Source organism: Cydia pomonella, chromosome 9 (genome assembly GCF_033807575.1).
Source record: "Cydia pomonella isolate Wapato2018A chromosome 9, ilCydPomo1, whole genome shotgun sequence".
Lineage (NCBI taxonomy): Eukaryota > Metazoa > Arthropoda > Insecta > Lepidoptera > Tortricidae > Cydia > Cydia pomonella.
Genome location: NC_084711.1, coordinates 10,862,485 through 10,881,741, shown reverse-complemented (window position 1 = coordinate 10,881,741; position 19,257 = coordinate 10,862,485). Strand labels below are relative to the sequence as shown.

At 37.2% G+C, this 19,257-nt stretch overlaps 1 protein-coding gene across 4 annotated transcripts in view; it reads left to right on the top strand.

Annotated features, from left to right (window-relative positions):
- The window catches only part of LOC133521345 (beta-galactosidase-like), a 28,870-nt gene extending 15,638 nt beyond the window's left edge, over positions 1-13,232 (top strand). For all 4 annotated transcript variants that reach the window (XM_061856260.1, XM_061856258.1, XM_061856257.1 and 1 more), the window contains exons 3-13: positions 5,142-5,299; positions 5,379-5,529; positions 5,768-5,831; positions 8,787-8,881; positions 8,968-9,151; positions 9,373-9,594; positions 9,708-9,826; positions 9,914-10,195; positions 10,395-10,529; positions 10,626-10,838; positions 12,932-13,232. In XM_061856260.1, the coding sequence (XP_061712244.1) occupies positions 5,142-5,299; positions 5,379-5,529; positions 5,768-5,831; positions 8,787-8,881; positions 8,968-9,151; positions 9,373-9,594; positions 9,708-9,826; positions 9,914-10,195; positions 10,395-10,529; positions 10,626-10,838; positions 12,932-13,153 (1,845 nt within the window). In that variant the 3' untranslated portion in view covers positions 13,154-13,232. The remainder of the gene's footprint in view (positions 1-5,141; positions 5,300-5,378; positions 5,530-5,767; positions 5,832-8,786; positions 8,882-8,967; positions 9,152-9,372; positions 9,595-9,707; positions 9,827-9,913; positions 10,196-10,394; positions 10,530-10,625; positions 10,839-12,931) is intronic.
- The last annotated feature ends 6,025 nt before the right edge of the window (positions 13,233-19,257 follow it).

The following is a 19,257-nucleotide window of genomic DNA, read 5'->3' as shown; positions in this document are numbered from 1 at the left end:
TTTACCATGATTTTACGTGCTATTATTAATCAAAACAAACAACTAAATAACAATCATTTGCAAGTAATTCAAAGATAGGGACAAGTGCTGGCGCAATATCAAACGGCGCGCCGTCATATATATATATATATTTTTTTTTATCAAATTTCTATAAAGAAAAGTAGCTACTGTATGTAATTGCATGATTTCTATAGTAATCTAAATTGTATTTTTTTTTCTTATTCAATGCTTGTTAATTATAAGATATAATGTTTTGAAAATATGTGTCCCGCCTACTTTCTTGCCGGTCCATATTGGGATACCCTCCTCCAATTGAGGAGGAGGATTGATTAAATCTTCTCGGGTCAGAGGTGTAGGGTTAGAGCCAGTGTAGCTTTATTTGTAGCTTTATTTGACGTTCGTAAGTGCATTGTAATATGCCTGATTGAATAATAAACTATATTTTCTCAAACTTGCTATGAAATGATGACATGACTTACGTCAAATTAGGTCCGGAAATACTACATATCAGGTGGCATGAGCGAAGATGATATGTGAAAGGAATTTCATACTGCCTTACACACCTAGGACTGTAAAGCAACCTTCTTTTGTTTTTTAACGTCAAATTGTGACACAACGTCTTGGTATCCAACCGTCAACTAGCTTCAGTTAGCTTGGTACGGTGATTTGTTGTGCATATTGCAACGGCGGTGGCGCATCGCGCAGGCGCGCCATGACTTCGCGCGTAAGGTTGTACACCGCTGGTAGAGTGGCGAGCCGAGTAGGTCGCCACAAAACAAATTAACTAATTTTTTTTGTTTTAATTGCAAGTTTGAGAAAAACACTATACATATCTCGGCGAGAAACGGGGTTGCCGGCCGCGTATCTCTATCCGTATCCGTATATATCTACTTGGCCTGCAACCCTACGTTTCCCGGCCTCTATAGTAATGTACTATTACAATAAACTGTGTTTTAACCCATTAGGCGTATTGTATAGATATATTTGAAATATGTTGGGCGAAGGGTTCAATGATCATCACATGAACAAATTCATATAGATCGCTTTTTTTGTTTCCAATGTGATTTGTTATCGTTTAAATTAGTACCTACGCTAGAAGCCATGTGTTAAAACTACACGTGTCCAGACATAACTGACATATCACTGTAACGTAATATAAAACGTAATCGAAGTATGTAGGTATACAATAGATAACTGAACATAACCATTTTTACCAAAAACGTAAAAGGAACCCTTATGGTACGACTCTGTCCGTCCGTCCGTCTGTCACATCGCAAAATTTCTAAGGCCAGTTCTATTACAAAGCTTTTATTTAACTTGAAATGAAATGTATGTTTCTATGTAACCATGTTTGTACGGGTCAAATCTTGCAAGTAAAATGTGCTCCACTTCGGGGAGTTTCCGATGAAGCTGAAAATTTGCATACATATATAAGTTGGGTGACAATGCAATATTATGGTACCATTGACCTGATCTGATGATGGAGACAGGAGGTGGCCATAGGAACTCCGTCATAAAACATCGTAGCCTAATTGTGTTTGGGTTTGTTAGAGTTGTCTGGGCGAGCATTAGGTGCCTGTTGAAAGAAAAGTACAGTCAGCAATAAAAACTTGTATCAAAAATGATTTTTTGTCAAAAAAAAATTTAGTAAATAAGTATTTATTTAATCAAAATGGGGTATTTTGAAAGAGATCACGTTGTTCATTCCAAAAAAATTTTTAGTCGTGGTGGTGAAAAAGATGATTTCTGAAGGAAAATGTAAAAAAATACCATTACCCTTATTGGGAAAATGGGAATAAATTCGGAAACCTACACATATATTAGTGACGCTCACGGATGTAGGAGGTGGTTGGACCACTGTATTGTGACCCAAAGTGCTTATTCGTTGATTCGGAATATAGCTGTAATGTATGACGTAGACTGGTCCGAACACTTTCCTATGGTCCTAGAGTGCAACCTAGGCATGTTGAAACCCGTTGTAAAAGTAATGGAGCGGGAAGTCGAGAATAGAGTGTTATGGGGGGTAAGGGCTGATGATCAGATTGATAGTTATCGTGGTTTGTGCAACGAACGCCTGAAATCAATTGATTTTCCGGTAGCACTTAGGGACTGTTGCGAAGGAGCGTGCAGAAATCGCGACCATCATACGCTGTTAGATAATATGTACAATGATATCGTGTCCGCTCTTACTGATGCAGCGATATGTACTTATAGAAGCAAGCGCAGAAGAAAGGGCGGATATATCGCTGGTTGGAATAAGTTCGTTGCAGGTCCTCACAGGGAAGCCAGACTACACTTCATGCTTTGGGAGAATGCAGGAAAACCGCGTCAAGGTCACTTATATGAGCAAATGAACAACAGCAGAAAAAAGTTCAAGGCAAAATTAAAGTGGTGCCAGGACCGGCAGGATCAGTTGGCTATGGACAAGCTTGCCCTTGCCCATAGCGGCGGTAAATATAGTGACTTCTGGAAACTAACCAAACGGATGAATGTGACGTCTGGCTTGCCTGTGTGTGTTGGTGATAAAAGTGAACATGGAAATATCGCGGAACTATTCCGACAGCATTTCACGGTAAGATCCGTGCTGAGGGATACACCGTCAGTTGCGCTTGACGTGGGGGATGCTGGGGCCATTGACAGGCCCAGGAAGACTTTCTTCACATCCAAAATGGTTGCAGACGTGATTAAAAGAATGCAAAGAGGAAAGTCGCCTGGGCATGATGGCCTTAGTATTGAACACTTTAGGTATGCGGGCGTTCATCTGCCTAGAGTGCTCTCTATGTTCCTAAATTTATGAATAAGCCATTCATACTTACCTGCAGCTCTTATGAAGACCACTGTGGTCCCCATCGTTAAAAACAAGACTGGTGATCTGTCGGACACGGGGAACTATAGGCCAATCTCTCTTGCCACCACTGCCGCGAAGGTGCTCGACAGTATGCTGAACTCTACATTAGATAAGTACCTAAGTATCTATGACACCCAGTTTGGGTTCAGAACTGGGTTATCTACAGAAAGTGCCACTATGTGTCTCAAGCATACTGTCGGGTACTACACGGACAGGAAAACACCAATCTATGCCTGCTTCCTCGACCTCTCCAAAGCGTTTGACAGGGTTAATTACAATATGCTTTGGAAGAAAATGGAGGAGGCAGGTATACCGAATGACTGTACAGATTTGCTAAAGTTTTGGTACCAAAATCAAACAAACCAGGTCAGGTGGGCCAAGTCACTATCTTCTGAGTACAGGCTTGAATGTGGTGTAAGACAGGGGGGCCTTACGTCTCCGAAACTGTTCAACTTGTATATGAACGACTTGATAGGCGAACTTAGCAGCATGCATGCGGGATGCTATGTTGAAAACACTTGTGTTAACAATATAAGCTACGCAGATGACATGGTGCTGCTAAGTCCGTCTATCGGGGCCCTTAGACAGTTAGTGGCCAAGTGTGAGAAGTATGCAGCCGCACATGGACTCGTATACAACGCCGCCAAGAGTGAAGTGATGGTCTTTAAGGCGGGTAAAATAAAACCATATTTTATACCTCCAGTGTCGCTTGGCGGGGTTGTACTTAGAGTAGTGGATCGCTTCAAATACTTGGGCCACATTATAACTAATGATCTGTGTGATGATAGTGATATCGAGAGGGAGCGAAGGGCGTTGTCGGTTAGGAGTAATATGCTAGCTCGAAGATTCGCTAGATGCTTCGTGGAAGTAAAAATAACTCTATTCAAAGCATATAGCCAGTCTTTTTACTCTAGCGGTCTTTGGGTTCGGTATACGAAACGAGCCTACAACGCCCTTCGCATTCAATACAACAACGCTTTCAGAATGCTGTTGAGACTTCCAAAATGGTGCAGTGCATCAGGAATGTTCGCCCAAGCGCACACGGACGATTTTCACGCGATAATGCGTAAAAAAATCACGTCGCTAATCAGTCGCGTAAGGGAAAGTCGAAACAGCATTCTGAAGGTGATTGCGGACAGATTTTGCTGCCCCATAATGTGGCATTGGATGGAGCAGGTCAGATCTACTTTGACCTATATCAAGTAGGTCTGATTGGCATAGCATAACCTTTGTGAATAATATAGGGTTTAAGTTAATTTTACTAACCATATATGGACTTCTGGGTCTGAAATAAAGATATATTTATTTATTTCCGAAGTTTACTATCGAAAAAAGTTATCGCGGCTGGCAAAATGTCCCACTTTGTCGCTTGCCATAAGGACGAGATTTGCTTGTATCTTTATACGAATAACCTGTCAAGGCGTCCTTATGGCAAGCGACAAAGTGGGACGTTTTGCCGGCGGTGGTCACAAATTTCGAATTTAGTTTTCGATTTAGGTAACCAGTGACCACCTTTGCGTGTGTTTCAATGTACTTGAAATTTCTATGAGCTTAGGTACCTAGTATGTGCCTACATTAATGATACCTTCTTTCAAATAAAACATTTTTTTTTCAATAAAGTCGCGCAAATTACTATGCCGATTTGCCAAGGAATTATACCAAAGATTATACTTAGTATACCTACTTCTGGTCATAAAGTTTTCGTGATTAACTGATTATATTTAGTTACACGATTAACTAATTACAGTTAAACGTTCTCGCGAAAAGGTACCTATTTCTAGCTATTAAAATAACGTCCAGTTATAGGATGATTCGTCATGAATACAATAAACACCTGAATCATACCCTACATGACCACATAACATCTCTGTCGCATAGAAATTTAATATCTCGTAACTTAAATACACGCCAAATAGTGCATTATATCGCAGCCATCTGGTAAAGTTAGCCAGCTAATTAGTCGCCAAGGCTGATACAAAATCACTCAACGTTTAACAACTTGGCGTATTTAAAGTCAGCTCTTTGGAAACGACTGGTTCACTCAGGCAAGTAATTTAAATGTAATAAAATGAATAAATAAATGTTTATTGTACATTAAATACTAACCTAACCTAACCGAATATCAAATTCAACAATGTCCAAATTAACCCCTACATAACACACACAACGTTCAGCCATCTGGTTAAACGTTGCGATCAATGACTTGGCTAGTTGTTCTTCAGCCAACTAATTAGCTGGTAAATTTAATCAGTTGGCTGCGAACCATACACTAATTGTAAATTTGCATTTTCAGACTAATCCCAGCATAACTATAGTAGGTGACCACTTCGCAATCAACGGAGAACCATTTCAAATACAATCAGGTTCTTTGCACTACTTCAGAGTGCCTGCAGTGTACTGGAAAGATCGCTTGCATAAATTGAAAGCAGCTGGACTTAACGCTGTGTCGACGTTAGTATTATATTACTATAATGCAAATAATTCTACATAAATACAACGCTCTGTTATAAATGCAAATGTGTTTAATCAGGTATGTCGAATGGAGTTTCCATGAGCCCGAAGAGAGACAATACTCCTTCGAAGGTGATCGCGATGTGGCTGGTTTTATACGTCTCGCCGCGGAAGAAGGGTTACATGTTCTCCTACGCCCTGGGCCCTACATATGTGCTGAAAGAGATCTGGTGACGAATAATTTTGATGTTTTATATTTTTAGATATGTACTTTTAAGGTGGTGGTAACTTCCTTACTTGTTAGCACAAACCATCCATAAATGTATAGCAGAGGTAAGCGAAAGCCTAGAAACTGCAAAAGTATTTCATGATAAAAATTGCAAGACGATGACAATAAGATGTTTCTCAGTTATCTAATGCATGATAAGAAAAATAATCTTAATTTTTTTATTTCTCTATACTTCACAGGGCGGTTTCCCATATTGGCTACTGGGAAAGTACCCTCAAATACGATTGAGATCTACTGATGCAGGTAATATTTTTAGTAGTACTATGTATTAGCAATAGTTATTTGTACAACAAGAGAGCAAAGTTAGATATTTCTTCGAGTGCTTATTTTGAGTCCCGTGCAAGCGAAAGATTCTATATATCTAATTTAGAATCTTGAGCGTAGTAAGGGACTCAAAAGCGCACGAGATCTAAATAACTTTGATCTCATGTAGTACACAAAAAATTTCACGTCGGCAGTGAGAACATATATGGAAGGTAAAAATACAAGCTCAAAAAATTTAATCCATCTTCATCACTATTTCATTCATGTTTTTTGAAGGTATTCTAACAATTAAGTTTAATTACCGCAATAAAACAAAACGAAAGAAATTTCAATAAAATAATACGAAAATAATGAAATAACAAACATCAATTGACAGTCCAATCGACATCTTTTTTTTTTTGTAAAAAAAAAATTGTAAGATACGGTCCGAATTACGGATACTACTTTTGTCAACTATAGGAGTGATCATTAAAAGTAAAATTGTTTACTTTGCGTAACAATTGCGTACATTTTTATAAGTTCATTGTTTTGATTGTATAATAAAATACGTAAAATATAGTGTTTTTATTTAATTTTAAACTTTTATTTCATTAATTAATTATTACGAATGAAGACTCGTAGGGTGTTTTGGAACAATGCGGTCTGAGTTATTACGGGGGTCTATTATTAACCGTCAATATACCGTTGAATTAAGTGTGAACTTTTTTGTCTCTTTCTTTTTGCTAATGACGTGAAAGGAACAAAGACAATAGAATCCAAATATTTCGAACTTGTATTAGGCCCCGCACGTTGAAATGACATTCGAATCAGTGCCGGATTAAGATATTTTGATGCCCTAAGCATTTCTAGACCATGGTGCCCCCTCATCAAGATTACATTGAATTTTCTTAGTAAATTTAGTGACGGTTATTGCTGCAGTACTGCTGAGAATGGAATTTTCAATCCGTCACATCATTTTATCACGGAAATTGACAGTACTGCAGCAGTAATGTAAAAGTAGGTAAGGTCAAGTGTAAGCAAATTCGAAGATCGTGTTTCGCATAAGGCCGGAAGCCAAGCCAACCAATATCGAAGTGTAAGCGAAGACGTAACACAGGCCGTACTCCGCACAGGGTTTTGCAACCTCTAGAGCTTTCCTGCGAAGCTCATTCATGTGAGGGCAAGGCCTTCAGTAGGGGCTTAGCCATGTCTTAAATAGAAAATTATTGACCTGACCTGACGTTTCAAGGACGGCGTTGTCCCCATGGTCTCGGAGAAGACTGGGTAAAGTCGACATCATTATCTTCCCGTTTTCTTAAATAATAATGTGTCACAATTAGGCCAATAAAATTAGATTTTTTCGAATTTGGTCCTAAAGATGCGTGTAATCCGAGTTTGCTCCATCCCAGGAGGTGTGCATCAATGTTTCCTCTTTTTCAGTTTTTTGCTTGTAAATCGAAAACAATACGTCCGTTGGAAAAATTGTTCTAATTATGACAAAAATTGATATCTGAGGATCCGAAATGTAATTTAACTGTTCTTGCAATAAAATTTATTGATTGATTGAAGATACCTTAAAATGTTTTCGTAGTAAAATGTAAAAAAAAAATTTTTTATAGAGACATTTTTTATTTTTGGTAAAATCATGTAATAATCCGAAAACGCATTACCAGTGTCTGATCCACAAAGTGCTATGGTTTGGCAATCCAAATGAAAAAAATATCTCCTAAGGATCCCAAAAGATGCACCTCTTGGGATGGAGCAAACTCGGATTACACGCATTTAAGACCAAATGAAAGTATTAAAACAATTTCCAGTTTGCTGGGAATTAATTATTATTTTTCGATCTAATTTGATTGGCCTGAATCGTGAAACTTTAAATCAGTGTTTTTAAAAGCAAAGGCTGAGCTTTCCATAAGGCTGAACGTGCGGAGCGTTCGATCGGCGCTTACGGATAGGCCAAAGGTCGAGCTGGAAGAAAGCCAGGCTTGAATTTGACCAATGACGAGGTAAGAATGGCTGGACATCCGGAGCGTCCGATCGCGGCGCGTTATCATACAATACAACCAACGGCGAGGTGTGAGCAAAGCAGAAGGCCCAGCTGCGAGAGAAGACTTGGATTTGGATCCATGGCCAAGTGAAAGTGAGGCAGTTTGCATAAAATAGAAGGCCTAGCGTCGCATAAGACTTGACGCCGAACTGCAAAAGAGTGGTTGAAATCGAACCTATGTAATCACGGTTCTCCTACTGGTCGGCCTACTTTTGGTTTTCGGCCTTCGCGGGGCCCTTTATAACACTTTGACACTTAGGTCGCAGGATCGCGGCTCTGCAGAAACTCGGGCTGGCCGACACATCTGGTGTGCAAGAGAGCAAAATTCGCCACAAAATCGGTAATCTACGTCGAGAAAATCGGTTGGCCACAAGCCCGACGGTAAGATTTTTTGACCATGAGCTTTGAGGGCCTCAGCGTAAGGTTGGAGATGTGCTTACGTGTCCTCACTCTCTTACGACTCTTCGTTATTAGATGGGTACACACATACCAAAAAGTTTCGTGTACACAAGTACTAAGTACACTACGACTGCGATGCTGATGCAGCCTGTGCGTTTTTTTTCCTACGATTTTGGTGCCCCCCTAGACGTGGTGCCCTAAGCAAGTGCTTATTTTGCTTAATGGTTAATCCGGCACTGATTCGAATAGAAAGGTCACTTGAATGTTATTTTGCCTCACTCAGTGAGCAAAATGCGATTTTGCTCATTGTTTTTAAGCAGCAAAGTACCCTTATTCGAGCTGCTGACGTGAAAAACAATTTATTGTACAAAAAAGAAAAACAAAACTCAACTCAACTAAGAAAACTATAATTAAAATAGAAACAGTAACACAATAACACCGTAATACAATATAAAAAGTGCCGAATATTATGAATTCGATTTGGTTATTGTTAAGTTTTTCCACAGATTTCATCGCTGAAACAAAAATATGGTTGGAGAAGTTGTTTGAACAGCTTACACCTCTATTATTTGGGAACGGAGGCCCGATTATTTTAGTTCAGGTAATTATTTTAATCAGATACAAACATGCATTCTAATTAATTTAAATAATGACCGCAATTCATTGGATTTCAATGTGGCATGGCAGGTGGAAAATGAATATGGCAGTTACGGTAGTGACATGGAATACAAAACACAAGCTCGTGACATAATGCTTCACCATGTGGGCGACAAAGCTCTTCTCTACACCACTGATGGCAGTTACATTTCGTTTTTTACAAATGGTGCTATCCCAGAAGTTCTCACCACAATTGATTTCGGTGTAACTCCGAGTAAGTATCCATCCATATGTACTGAATATACTTGACAATACACATTTGCAATATAATATTCCAAAATATCCTTGGTAACCATTCAAGAAATCGGTAATCCACCATGTTATTACGTTTATGTTACATTTAAGACTATCACACAAGCACAGATAGATACTCCCGGATCAAACCACATTAAAGTGACCGTCTTCTTCTTGGCTGACCTTCTTTTGTGTTAACAGAGCAAGAAATGCAAGATTATTTTAAATCATTGAGGAGCTACATGCCGCACGGTCCTCTTATGAACTCCGAGTACTACCCAGGCTGGCTAACGCACTGGGGCGAGTCATTCAAGCGCGTCCCCACGCCCAGTGTCGTTCGCACTCTAGAGAACATGCTAAACAGTTCCATCAACTTCAATATTTACGTTTTCTTCGGTGGCACCAACTTCGAATTTACAGCAGGTTTCTATTAAATTAAATTGTTTTCATTCTTGTTTAAATAATAACTATACTTAGGTACATATATTAATTAAATATCAAATCAGATTTTAAAAAAATCTTCGTTTTTATTGCAGGTGCCAACTCTGGTGGCACATATATGCCAGATATTACGTCATATGACTATGATGCCCCTTTAAGCGAGGCCGGAGACCCTACTCCAAAATATTTCGCTATTCGCGACGTTTTAGCACGGGTATGTTATGAAAAATACACACCTTTTATAAAATAATACAATAATATGTTATGGTTTATATTTATAATGTTTATTCATTCATTTTAGCATAACCCAGAAGTAGCAAACAGTGCTCCTCCTACACCTTCAAATAAATCTGCGTATGGAAAAATAACCCTAACAAAGCGACTTGGTCTATTATCTACAGCAGGCCGGGCAAGCTTAGGAAAAAAGTATCCAAGTATAGTCGGCTCAAACCTGCCCACATTTGAGAAACTGCGCCAACGCTCCGGACTAATGCTCTATGAGATCTCGCCAGGGGAAATGGGCCCAGGCTCTCTTTTGGAAATTACAAAACCTCGGGACCGCATTCATGTTTTTATTGATGGTGTTAGTATTTGGTACTTTATGAGTTAATGCTCACCAAATATGTCTAAACCATGTAGTCAGCTGCAAAGAGAGGTGACCCCCGCTGCATACAATAAAATAAGTTTATGCAGGGGGGCGGTCATCTCTCTCTGCATCTGACTGTACATATACCTTGCATATGCCTACGGTGCTTAACAGTTATGTTAATTTTATTTTTCAGACATTTAAAGGAATACTAAGCAGGACTGACAAAATATATTCCTTACCGGTAGAGACCAAATCTGACTCAGTTCTATCATTGCTCGTCGAAAACCAAGGACGCATAAATTATGGCAGCGAATTACACGACTTCAAGGTTGGTATGAAAATAATACACATGAGTGCTCATGTATCCTAAAATAATTATCTATGAATTTATAGTTCAATTCCAATAGTTATGTTTAATTAACAGGGTATCCTCAGTGAAGTCACTTTGGGCAGAAAGGTGCTCAACGGTAATTGGTCTGTAACTGGATTTCCCCTTGAAAACCTGGACGGATTAGCGACGGCTAACACTGAAGACGAACAAGGGTTTGAAGTACCAATGCTGTTTGACGGTTACTTCAAAGTTCCAGAAAACGAACAACCTCAAGATACATTTTTCGATACTACTTCATGGGGAAAGGTAATAAATATTTTAAGCCACCGTTCTTTAATATTTTATAAAGTACCTTAACTTAAATGGCGAAATCATAACTAATAGTTTCGTGATAACTAACTCATAAAATATCCGTAGGTCAATTTACAGCTGTCGTTCTCGGAAACTATGTAAGTATACGTACCGACATACTATATTAATGAAATTCAGAATTAAAACCATAAAAAGACTGCTACAAAAGTGTGTTGGTTACCTATGTGAATATTTTTCGAAATAATCGCTTTCGACATCAAATAATTTTAAGAAAAAAAACCGACTTCATTGAGGGAGACCGGTGAAAGAAAGATTATTGTTGATTATGGATTTCATACAATGAAATTAAAAAGACAGCGTCCTACGCCTAATTATGTACAAAAGGAGGTAATACGAGGTTTGTACTGAAAACTTCTTCCGAACTACGTCGCACCTACGTTAAACCACGGACTGCTACCACTGTTAAGTATGACTTAATTAAACACCATCTTCTTTTAGTTTTTAATTTTTATTTGAATGTCTGATATATCAATACTTCAACAGTTTTATATTAAGAAGCAAAGAATAATTCCCACAAAACCATCGCAACGGCCATAGAACCTAACTAGAGAAAAAATTAATACATTGTCCATTGTAAAATACCCTATGCGGGTATTTTACCAGTCAACCAGCAAATCTGAAATATGTCAAGGTGGGTGCAGTGACAAACCTCCTTTTATCTCCTTTTCTACATAATTAGGCGTAGGATACTGTCTTTTTAATTTCATTGTATGAAATCCAAAATCAACGATAATCTTTCTTTCACCGGTCTGCCTCAAAGTCACTTTTTTTTTTTCTTAAAAATTATTTGGTATCATAAGAAGTTTTTGTACCTAAATCGTAAATATTTCCTTAAAGTGTTTACCTAACAGAAGTAACCTTGAGATAAACCTGGTTAATTTTAATCATACTAGTCATTTTTACCAGCAACAAATGCTAATAGGTCAAGCATTATTGTTAAGTTATTCACACAACACAAGTAATTGAGCGACCGTCCGCTAACGTCTAGGTTTGTAATTGTGAAACAAGATTGTTTAGGTGAATAAAATCTAGGGCGCTTTTTAATTAGAAAAAAAAAATGAACTTATAAGTATAGTGTAGCATGAGGAAACCGAAATATTTTAACCACGCACTTCTGAGGCCAAAAGAAGGAAAAAAAATTATATGAATTTAAGTAAATTTCGCCAAAAATAAAAAATAAATTTGTTTGTTTTTTCCAATTTTTTGAATGTATTTGTACCTGTATATAAAAAGTTAATGGTAAAACTGGCAAAAAGTTTATATGACATTTTAGTCTCTAAATGTGATCAGGGATACACTGTTAAAATCTTTTGGTTTCCTCATGTTACACCGTGTATATTAAAGTATAATATATCAAACAACACAAAACTCATTCACCTGCCAAGCAATTCGTCTGTGGAATGCTCTCCCTCTGCCTATCAAACAAGCTCAGAGCAAGCTTACCTTCAAAAGCAAGACGCGTAAGCACTTTTTAAAAATCATTCGCGACTGAATGTCTGCGTGATATCTCACAGGAGGTAAATAATTATTATATACATGTATGTTTATTTATTTGTAAATATGTAGGTATATTTAAAATATATATTTGTGTAAGTATAATAGCGATAACATCGCCTGTTGTCTGCCTCTATCACTAATCATTTGTTTTTCTTTAAGCTGTATCTTTTACTGAGGTGTGCCAATAAAGAGTATTCTATCTATCTATCTATAGTATCATAGTAGTCCCGACTTGTGTCTATTTTCATATCAACTCTTTACAATCCTGCACCAAACTAACTGTTTCTGGTTAGCCCACAATGATTGACTGGTAGAGAATGCCTGAAGGCGTTAAGTCCGCCATTTTTACACTTTTTTGTAAATTTGTGCGATAAAGTCTAAATAAATATCTAAAAACATTTGTAAAATTGGATTTCATTCCGTTTATGTTTGTGATTGCGTGTGATCTGATTAATGACTAACGACAATATTTTGTGAAAGTGGCTATAACTTATTCCGAATGGCAGGTTGTTATCAAATCTATTTTTCAGGGTTTCATTTGGGTGAACGGACACAACCTCGGGCGCTATTGGCCGGGCACCGGGCCGCAGGTGACTCTATACGTGCCCGGCTGCTGGCTGCGTGCCGCCCCTCAGCGCAACCACGTGCAAGTACTTGAGCTGGACCGGGCGCCTGTTGATACCTCACTCCAGTCCATACTTCACCCCATACTTGATAGAACTGGACAATCGTTATACTTAGGCTCTACGTAAAGCCTGCCGTAAAACTGTACAACTTTGACGAAGAGGATAAATGTCACCAAAGGTCAAAATAAAACTTTGTAAATCATTATTGTGAAAATGAATGAAAATCCTAGAACTGTCTTTTCATCCTTCGTCAAGAGTACTGATGCTCATAATCGGCATGGAATGCCACATGACTTCTAAGCACACAAATTTCATACGTTTATACGTTTTTATTTTATACGTAATAAAATAATAATTGCTTACGTTGCGTGCGTGGGCTGTGTGTGTTGTGTCTGTTTTTTTTTATAAAGGTAGAAAAATATATCTATTTACAGTAGGTACATATGGTGCTACTTTCCGGCACGCGTGCGTGAATGTGCACTTTCCGTGCATATGTCGAAACTTTAAAGAGCCATATGTACTGTAAAACGTTGTACGATACGCGTGCGAATAGGTAATTCGCAACTCGTGTCGATTTCCTTTTTTCTGCACTTGTATCCCGGTGTTTGAATCAAAAAAAAATCTGATTATGCGCGGTATATCGGACTCAGATGTTCAATACTGACTAAAAAACCTCCTCTTTATCCGGGCTCTGCTTCCCCCACGGAAACCGCTGTCAGGCACTACTTCGCAGGAAGAGGATCTGCTGCTCTTCCTTTTGCTAGTGGAAGTCACTGCTTCATTCCTTCTAAGCGTTTTTCTTTTTAGATAGAGATCTATCCTTTCTGTGGAACGGAGATCTTGAAGTTGTCCAGTCATCTTACGCCCAAGAAAGATATCAATCTCGGAATGAGAGTTAGAAAGCTGGAAACTCGTATAAACCTTCATTGTGGCGTTCTAAAGGTTTTCTTAAAAATCTAAAGATAGGTCGTGTGCGCGTCGGAAGTTATTCAAGGTTAAAGTTTAAAAAAAAACCTTTTTTTTTGCGGATATCATAGTTTCCATAACTCCAATGTTGTTTACATCTATATAAGTAGGAATTGAAGAGTATAAGTTATGCGTCAAATAGTTTTTCATACGATTAACCGTTTGAGATACAGGGCCGAACGCGCAATATTCAGCTATCGTAATATAAGGCAAGGTCAATCGTGAATATCTATCTATATAAATAAAAAAATTAATCGCCAGAATGTATGTGATCGCATAACGGCCGAAAGACTAGACCGATTTGGCTAATATTGGTGGTAAAATATTTGTGGAAGTCCAGAGAAGGTTTAGACGGTGAGATAATATGGAAAAATTGCGAGAAAAATAGTAAAAACAACGGTATTCTTTTCCCATACAAATTGTTCCTAATGGTTCCTACCTATCAACATTTGATTCGTCCCGCTGGTGCCGTAGACTCGAGTCCCCTCAAATTGAATTACGTATTAAAATAAGGATTTTAAATCGATAACATTTATCCATTCGGATTATCACGTATTTAGATTTTTTAATAAAAATAATAATAACAATAAAAAAGTATCACTGTCACAAAGGATTGTCATTGTTGGTTCTCGAACTTTATGGGTGCGTTCAGAAATGGAATATGGTAATATTTTTTTAGAGACCCTAACTATTTAAACTACAAATAAAACGAAATTAGAGTCAGTCCAAGCTAAGTTAGCAGTGATTTTGATAGCCCAGACGGGGCACGTGTAATGTTAAACGTCAAACTTCTATGAAATTTTTACATTTACTTAACACTTTGCACCATCTGGGCTATCACTGCCAACTTATCTTGATTTGACTTTAAAAACATAATGAAACATTCAGAAATGAATGATTTTGTGACTCTATCATCCATCCAAATGTATCTGCTCTGATCGAGATGAAAATCGATATCTGAGGATCTGAGATGAGGCCCTTTATTAGGAGTCAGAGGTTAAATTGGAATAAACGGCCGCTACCTATCTTTAATTTCTGCATTTCTGCACTAATCAAAATGATAAATCGATATTTGAGGATCTCAGAGGCCCTTCATTAGGAATCAGAGGTTAAATTTGACTAAACGCCTGTCATCTTGAATTTCAGCATTTTTGCTCTGATCAAGATGAAAATATATTGTAACACCTCTATACAGAGGTAACATGTACGATTCAAACCTTAAGCTATTCCATCCGCAATTATACCTATGTACATGTAAACAATAAATACATATGAAATAAAATCGATATCTGAGGATCCGAGAGGTGATTTATTATAAATCTTACGTCAAGTTTTGAATAAACGGCCGCCATCTTTAATTTCTGCATATTTTGCTATGATCAAGGTGAAAATCGATATCTAAGAATCCGAGGAGTCCTTTATTATCTGAAGCTAAAATTGGAATAAACGGCATTGGAATTATCTGCCCCTCTATCACTCTTGCATATTCGAGGGATAGAGATGCAGGTGACGAAATTTCTATTTTCATGTTTCGCGGTAGTTTTTTACATCTTATAAATAGGGAAATGCCACAACCACTCCGAAAAAAAAATGTACGTAGGGTACTTATTTGATAAGTCAGTAACATCTGTAAAAGAATGATTGGATAATCCGTGACGTGCTAAAAGGAGATATTTGGGTGAAAATCGATATCTAAGAATCCGAGGCCACATTAACATCTTACACTATCGATCCCAAATATCTCCTTTTAGCACGTCACGGATTATATAACAAATCTTAACTCGATGAGATTGTATCAATTTATTACAGAGTTCATAGGAACTCTGCCATAGGGCCATCCGGGCCCCATCATCAGATCAGCTCGATGTCATAATAATAATATTACATTGTCGTCGATTGTTCATAAATATGCCAAAATTTAGCTCAATCGGAAAGTAATAGGTAATAAGTGCTCAAGAAGTGGTTTGCAACTTTTAAAGCCAACTTTCATAATTACGTAGGAACATAGTTAAGTTAAATAAAAGCTTATAAAAAAAATCTTATGTTATTTGTACTTAAAATCTATCTCTTTCCTGTAGAAATACCCACTGTCAAGGACTATAAAGCTTTATTTTCTGATTATACCCGAATAAAGGTCTACTCCTTTTGTATTGACCTATGTCATAAAATCATACCTTATAAGCAGACAACTTGTTACCTAACTAATGTCCACAGGAGAGGCAACTATTGTTTAATACCTATGGTTAACCCATAAAAATGTCCTTTTAATGATTATAGAGCATGTATAATATAATTTTTAAAGCTTAAAATTTACCAGATATTTTTCCTCCTAGCATTTGTGCCGGCTTATTGCCACGGCTTATGGGTCCACTTGGCAACTAATCCCAAGACTTGGTGTAGGCACTAAAACTTTTTACGAAAGCGACTGCCATCTGACCTTTCAAGTTCCAACCCCCTCTGGGTTATTATTGAGCCTTATTGGGATTAAGTGGTACGGTTTTCTCACGATGTTTTCCTTCACCGAAAAGCGATTGGTAAATATCAAATGATAATTATATCGTTAATACAAGTTCCGAAAAACTTTTTAGTACGAGCCGGTGTTTGAACCCGCGACCTCCGCGTTGAAATTATTGAAAGACGCACGCTCTTACTGCTAGCCTAGCATATGATATACATATTCTAGATACATAACTAATTATGGACGGTCCCAAGTAACTTAACGGGTCAGGATTTCCAAATAACACCACGTTAGGCACGTTAATATTCTCTGAACAATGTGTTCAGACCATTTTAACACCTCGCCATATAGCGACTTCTGCTGCTGATTATCTATACCATAGAGAAATAAGTAAGCACTGAGTACTCAACTCCATACATCAGTTTTCATACCAAAATGCTTATTATTTTCGTAGTCAACATCTAGCGTCAAGTAGCGGATTTATCAGTACCGTTACTTGACACTAGATGTCACAAGTGTTGCAACTGACGAAAAGTGTGTTGCTCAACAATTTACAACTAATATGTGACCGAAACCGGAAAAACGTCCCACATTGTCGATTGACATAAGGACGAGATTTATATCTTTATACGAGTAACCTGTCAAAGTGTCAAGGCATCCTTATGGCAAGCGACAATGTGCGACGTTTTGCCGGTTTCGGTCATATATTACAAGCAGGAGTTGAAAATAGAGTTCCGGTTAATCCGGTTATAATATTAGATGAAAATTACTGAGCGTTAGACTTCTCGTTCGTCGCGACATCTATTGTCCAGTAGCAATACTGATAAATCTGCTAATGGACGCTAGATGTCGACTACGAAAATAATAAGCGTTTTGGTATGGAAACTGATGTATGGAGTGAGCACCCTATACTTAGGTACTTATTTCTCTACGTCTATTAGTCTATACCGTTAATATATATTATGTAGGTAGGTATATAATGCTTCCAGGGAAAGGAGAGATCAGAGATCCATCAGCATTAATCTTATCTGCGGTTGAAGGGTTCATAAAATAAACGATAAAATTGTTTGTGTTTGGTTGGATTACGTGCATATATTTTATTAGTGACTTTCGCGGTACTTGGCGACTTTGTCGAAGAAATGAAATCAGTCTTTATACACCGTATTTTTATTTAATTCCGTTAACTCCGGGTATGGGTAAGTACGTCTAAGGAAACTAAATGTCATAGTTAATATCCAAAAAAAAAAAAAATTTTTTTTAAAGTAATTAAATGTTGCATATATCATTGTTGTAATACGGGCATTACATTTAATTCAACCAAACAATTGAAAACTGTGACATGTCAACGTCATTTTGAACATCAATCGTCCGAGATAGTACTTACGTTTAGTAGCAAATGTATGATCTCGTACTGAACAGTAATTAATATGTAAACTGGCCCTAAGGCAAGTGTATAAGCTCGTAAAGGCCTTATAAGATAAAAATAAAATATTGATTAATTTTAGCTCTGGAATGCTCCAAAGTCAAAGTCAAAGTCAAAATATTCTTTATTCAAATAGGCCTAGCAACAAGCACTTTTAAATCGTCAAATTTTACAAATATCATCTTAATCTAAATATCAGAGCAATTTATTGATGCAGTTATTATTGTTCTAAAAAAAACATTGAACTATTATAGATATGGTAAACTTAATAATGAGAATTTCACAAAAAGATCGTCAATCATCAAAATTGTATAAAAATACTAGTCTAGAACCTTTCTAGAATAAAATCTAAATGTCAAAAAATACGGTATATATATATACATTGAATTATCAATTACATCATTAATAACATAACAATAAATAATTCATTCTTTACAATCACACTTAATCCCACGGTGTTTCATCATTCATGTAGTCTTGTGTGCTATAATAGGCTTTAGAGATAAGCTTACGTTTTACATAATTTTTAAATTTACTAACAGACAATTCAGTTATAATATTAGGAAGTTTATTGTAAAATCTTACACAATTACCCATGAATGATTTCTTAATTTTATGGAGCCTAGTGAAGGGCACTGCGAGCTTATGCTTATTTCTAGTATTAATATTATGTATTTCACAGTTTTTCTTAAAACTGGCAATGTTTTTATGTACATACAGAATATTCTCATAAATATATTGACAGTGCACTGTCATTATGTTAATGTCCTTAAACTTATCTCTAAGTGTGTCTCTATGGTACATTTTATATATTGCACGAATAGCCCTCTTCTGCAGAACAAAAATGGTATTTATCTCTGAAGCACTACCCCATAGTAAAATACCATATGACATAATGCTATGAAAGTAACTAAAGTAAACTAATCGAGCTGTTTTCACGTCTGTTAACTGACGGATCTTGCTCACTGCAAAAGCTGCAGAACTCAGTCTATTCGAGAGATTAGCAATATGGGGACCCCATTGTAGTTTAGAATCTAAAGTTATACCAAGAAAAACTGTGCTATCTACTAGTTCCAATTCCTCATCCTTGACAATGACACCTGTTTGCTCATTCCTTATGTGACTTGTAACAAACTTAATGCACTTAGTCTTTTTCTCATTTAACAATAAATTATTAACATTAAACCAATTTACTACTTTAGAAATAGCATTGTTTACATCACTGCAAGCTTGTTGCTGTCGTTTGACTTTGAAAATAAGTGAGGTATCGTCTGCAAACAATACTATGTCATGGTGGGTCTTTACAAGGTAAGGCAGGTCATTAATGTAGATAAGGAACAGGAACGGCCCCAATATTGATCCCTGCGGTACACCCATAGAGAC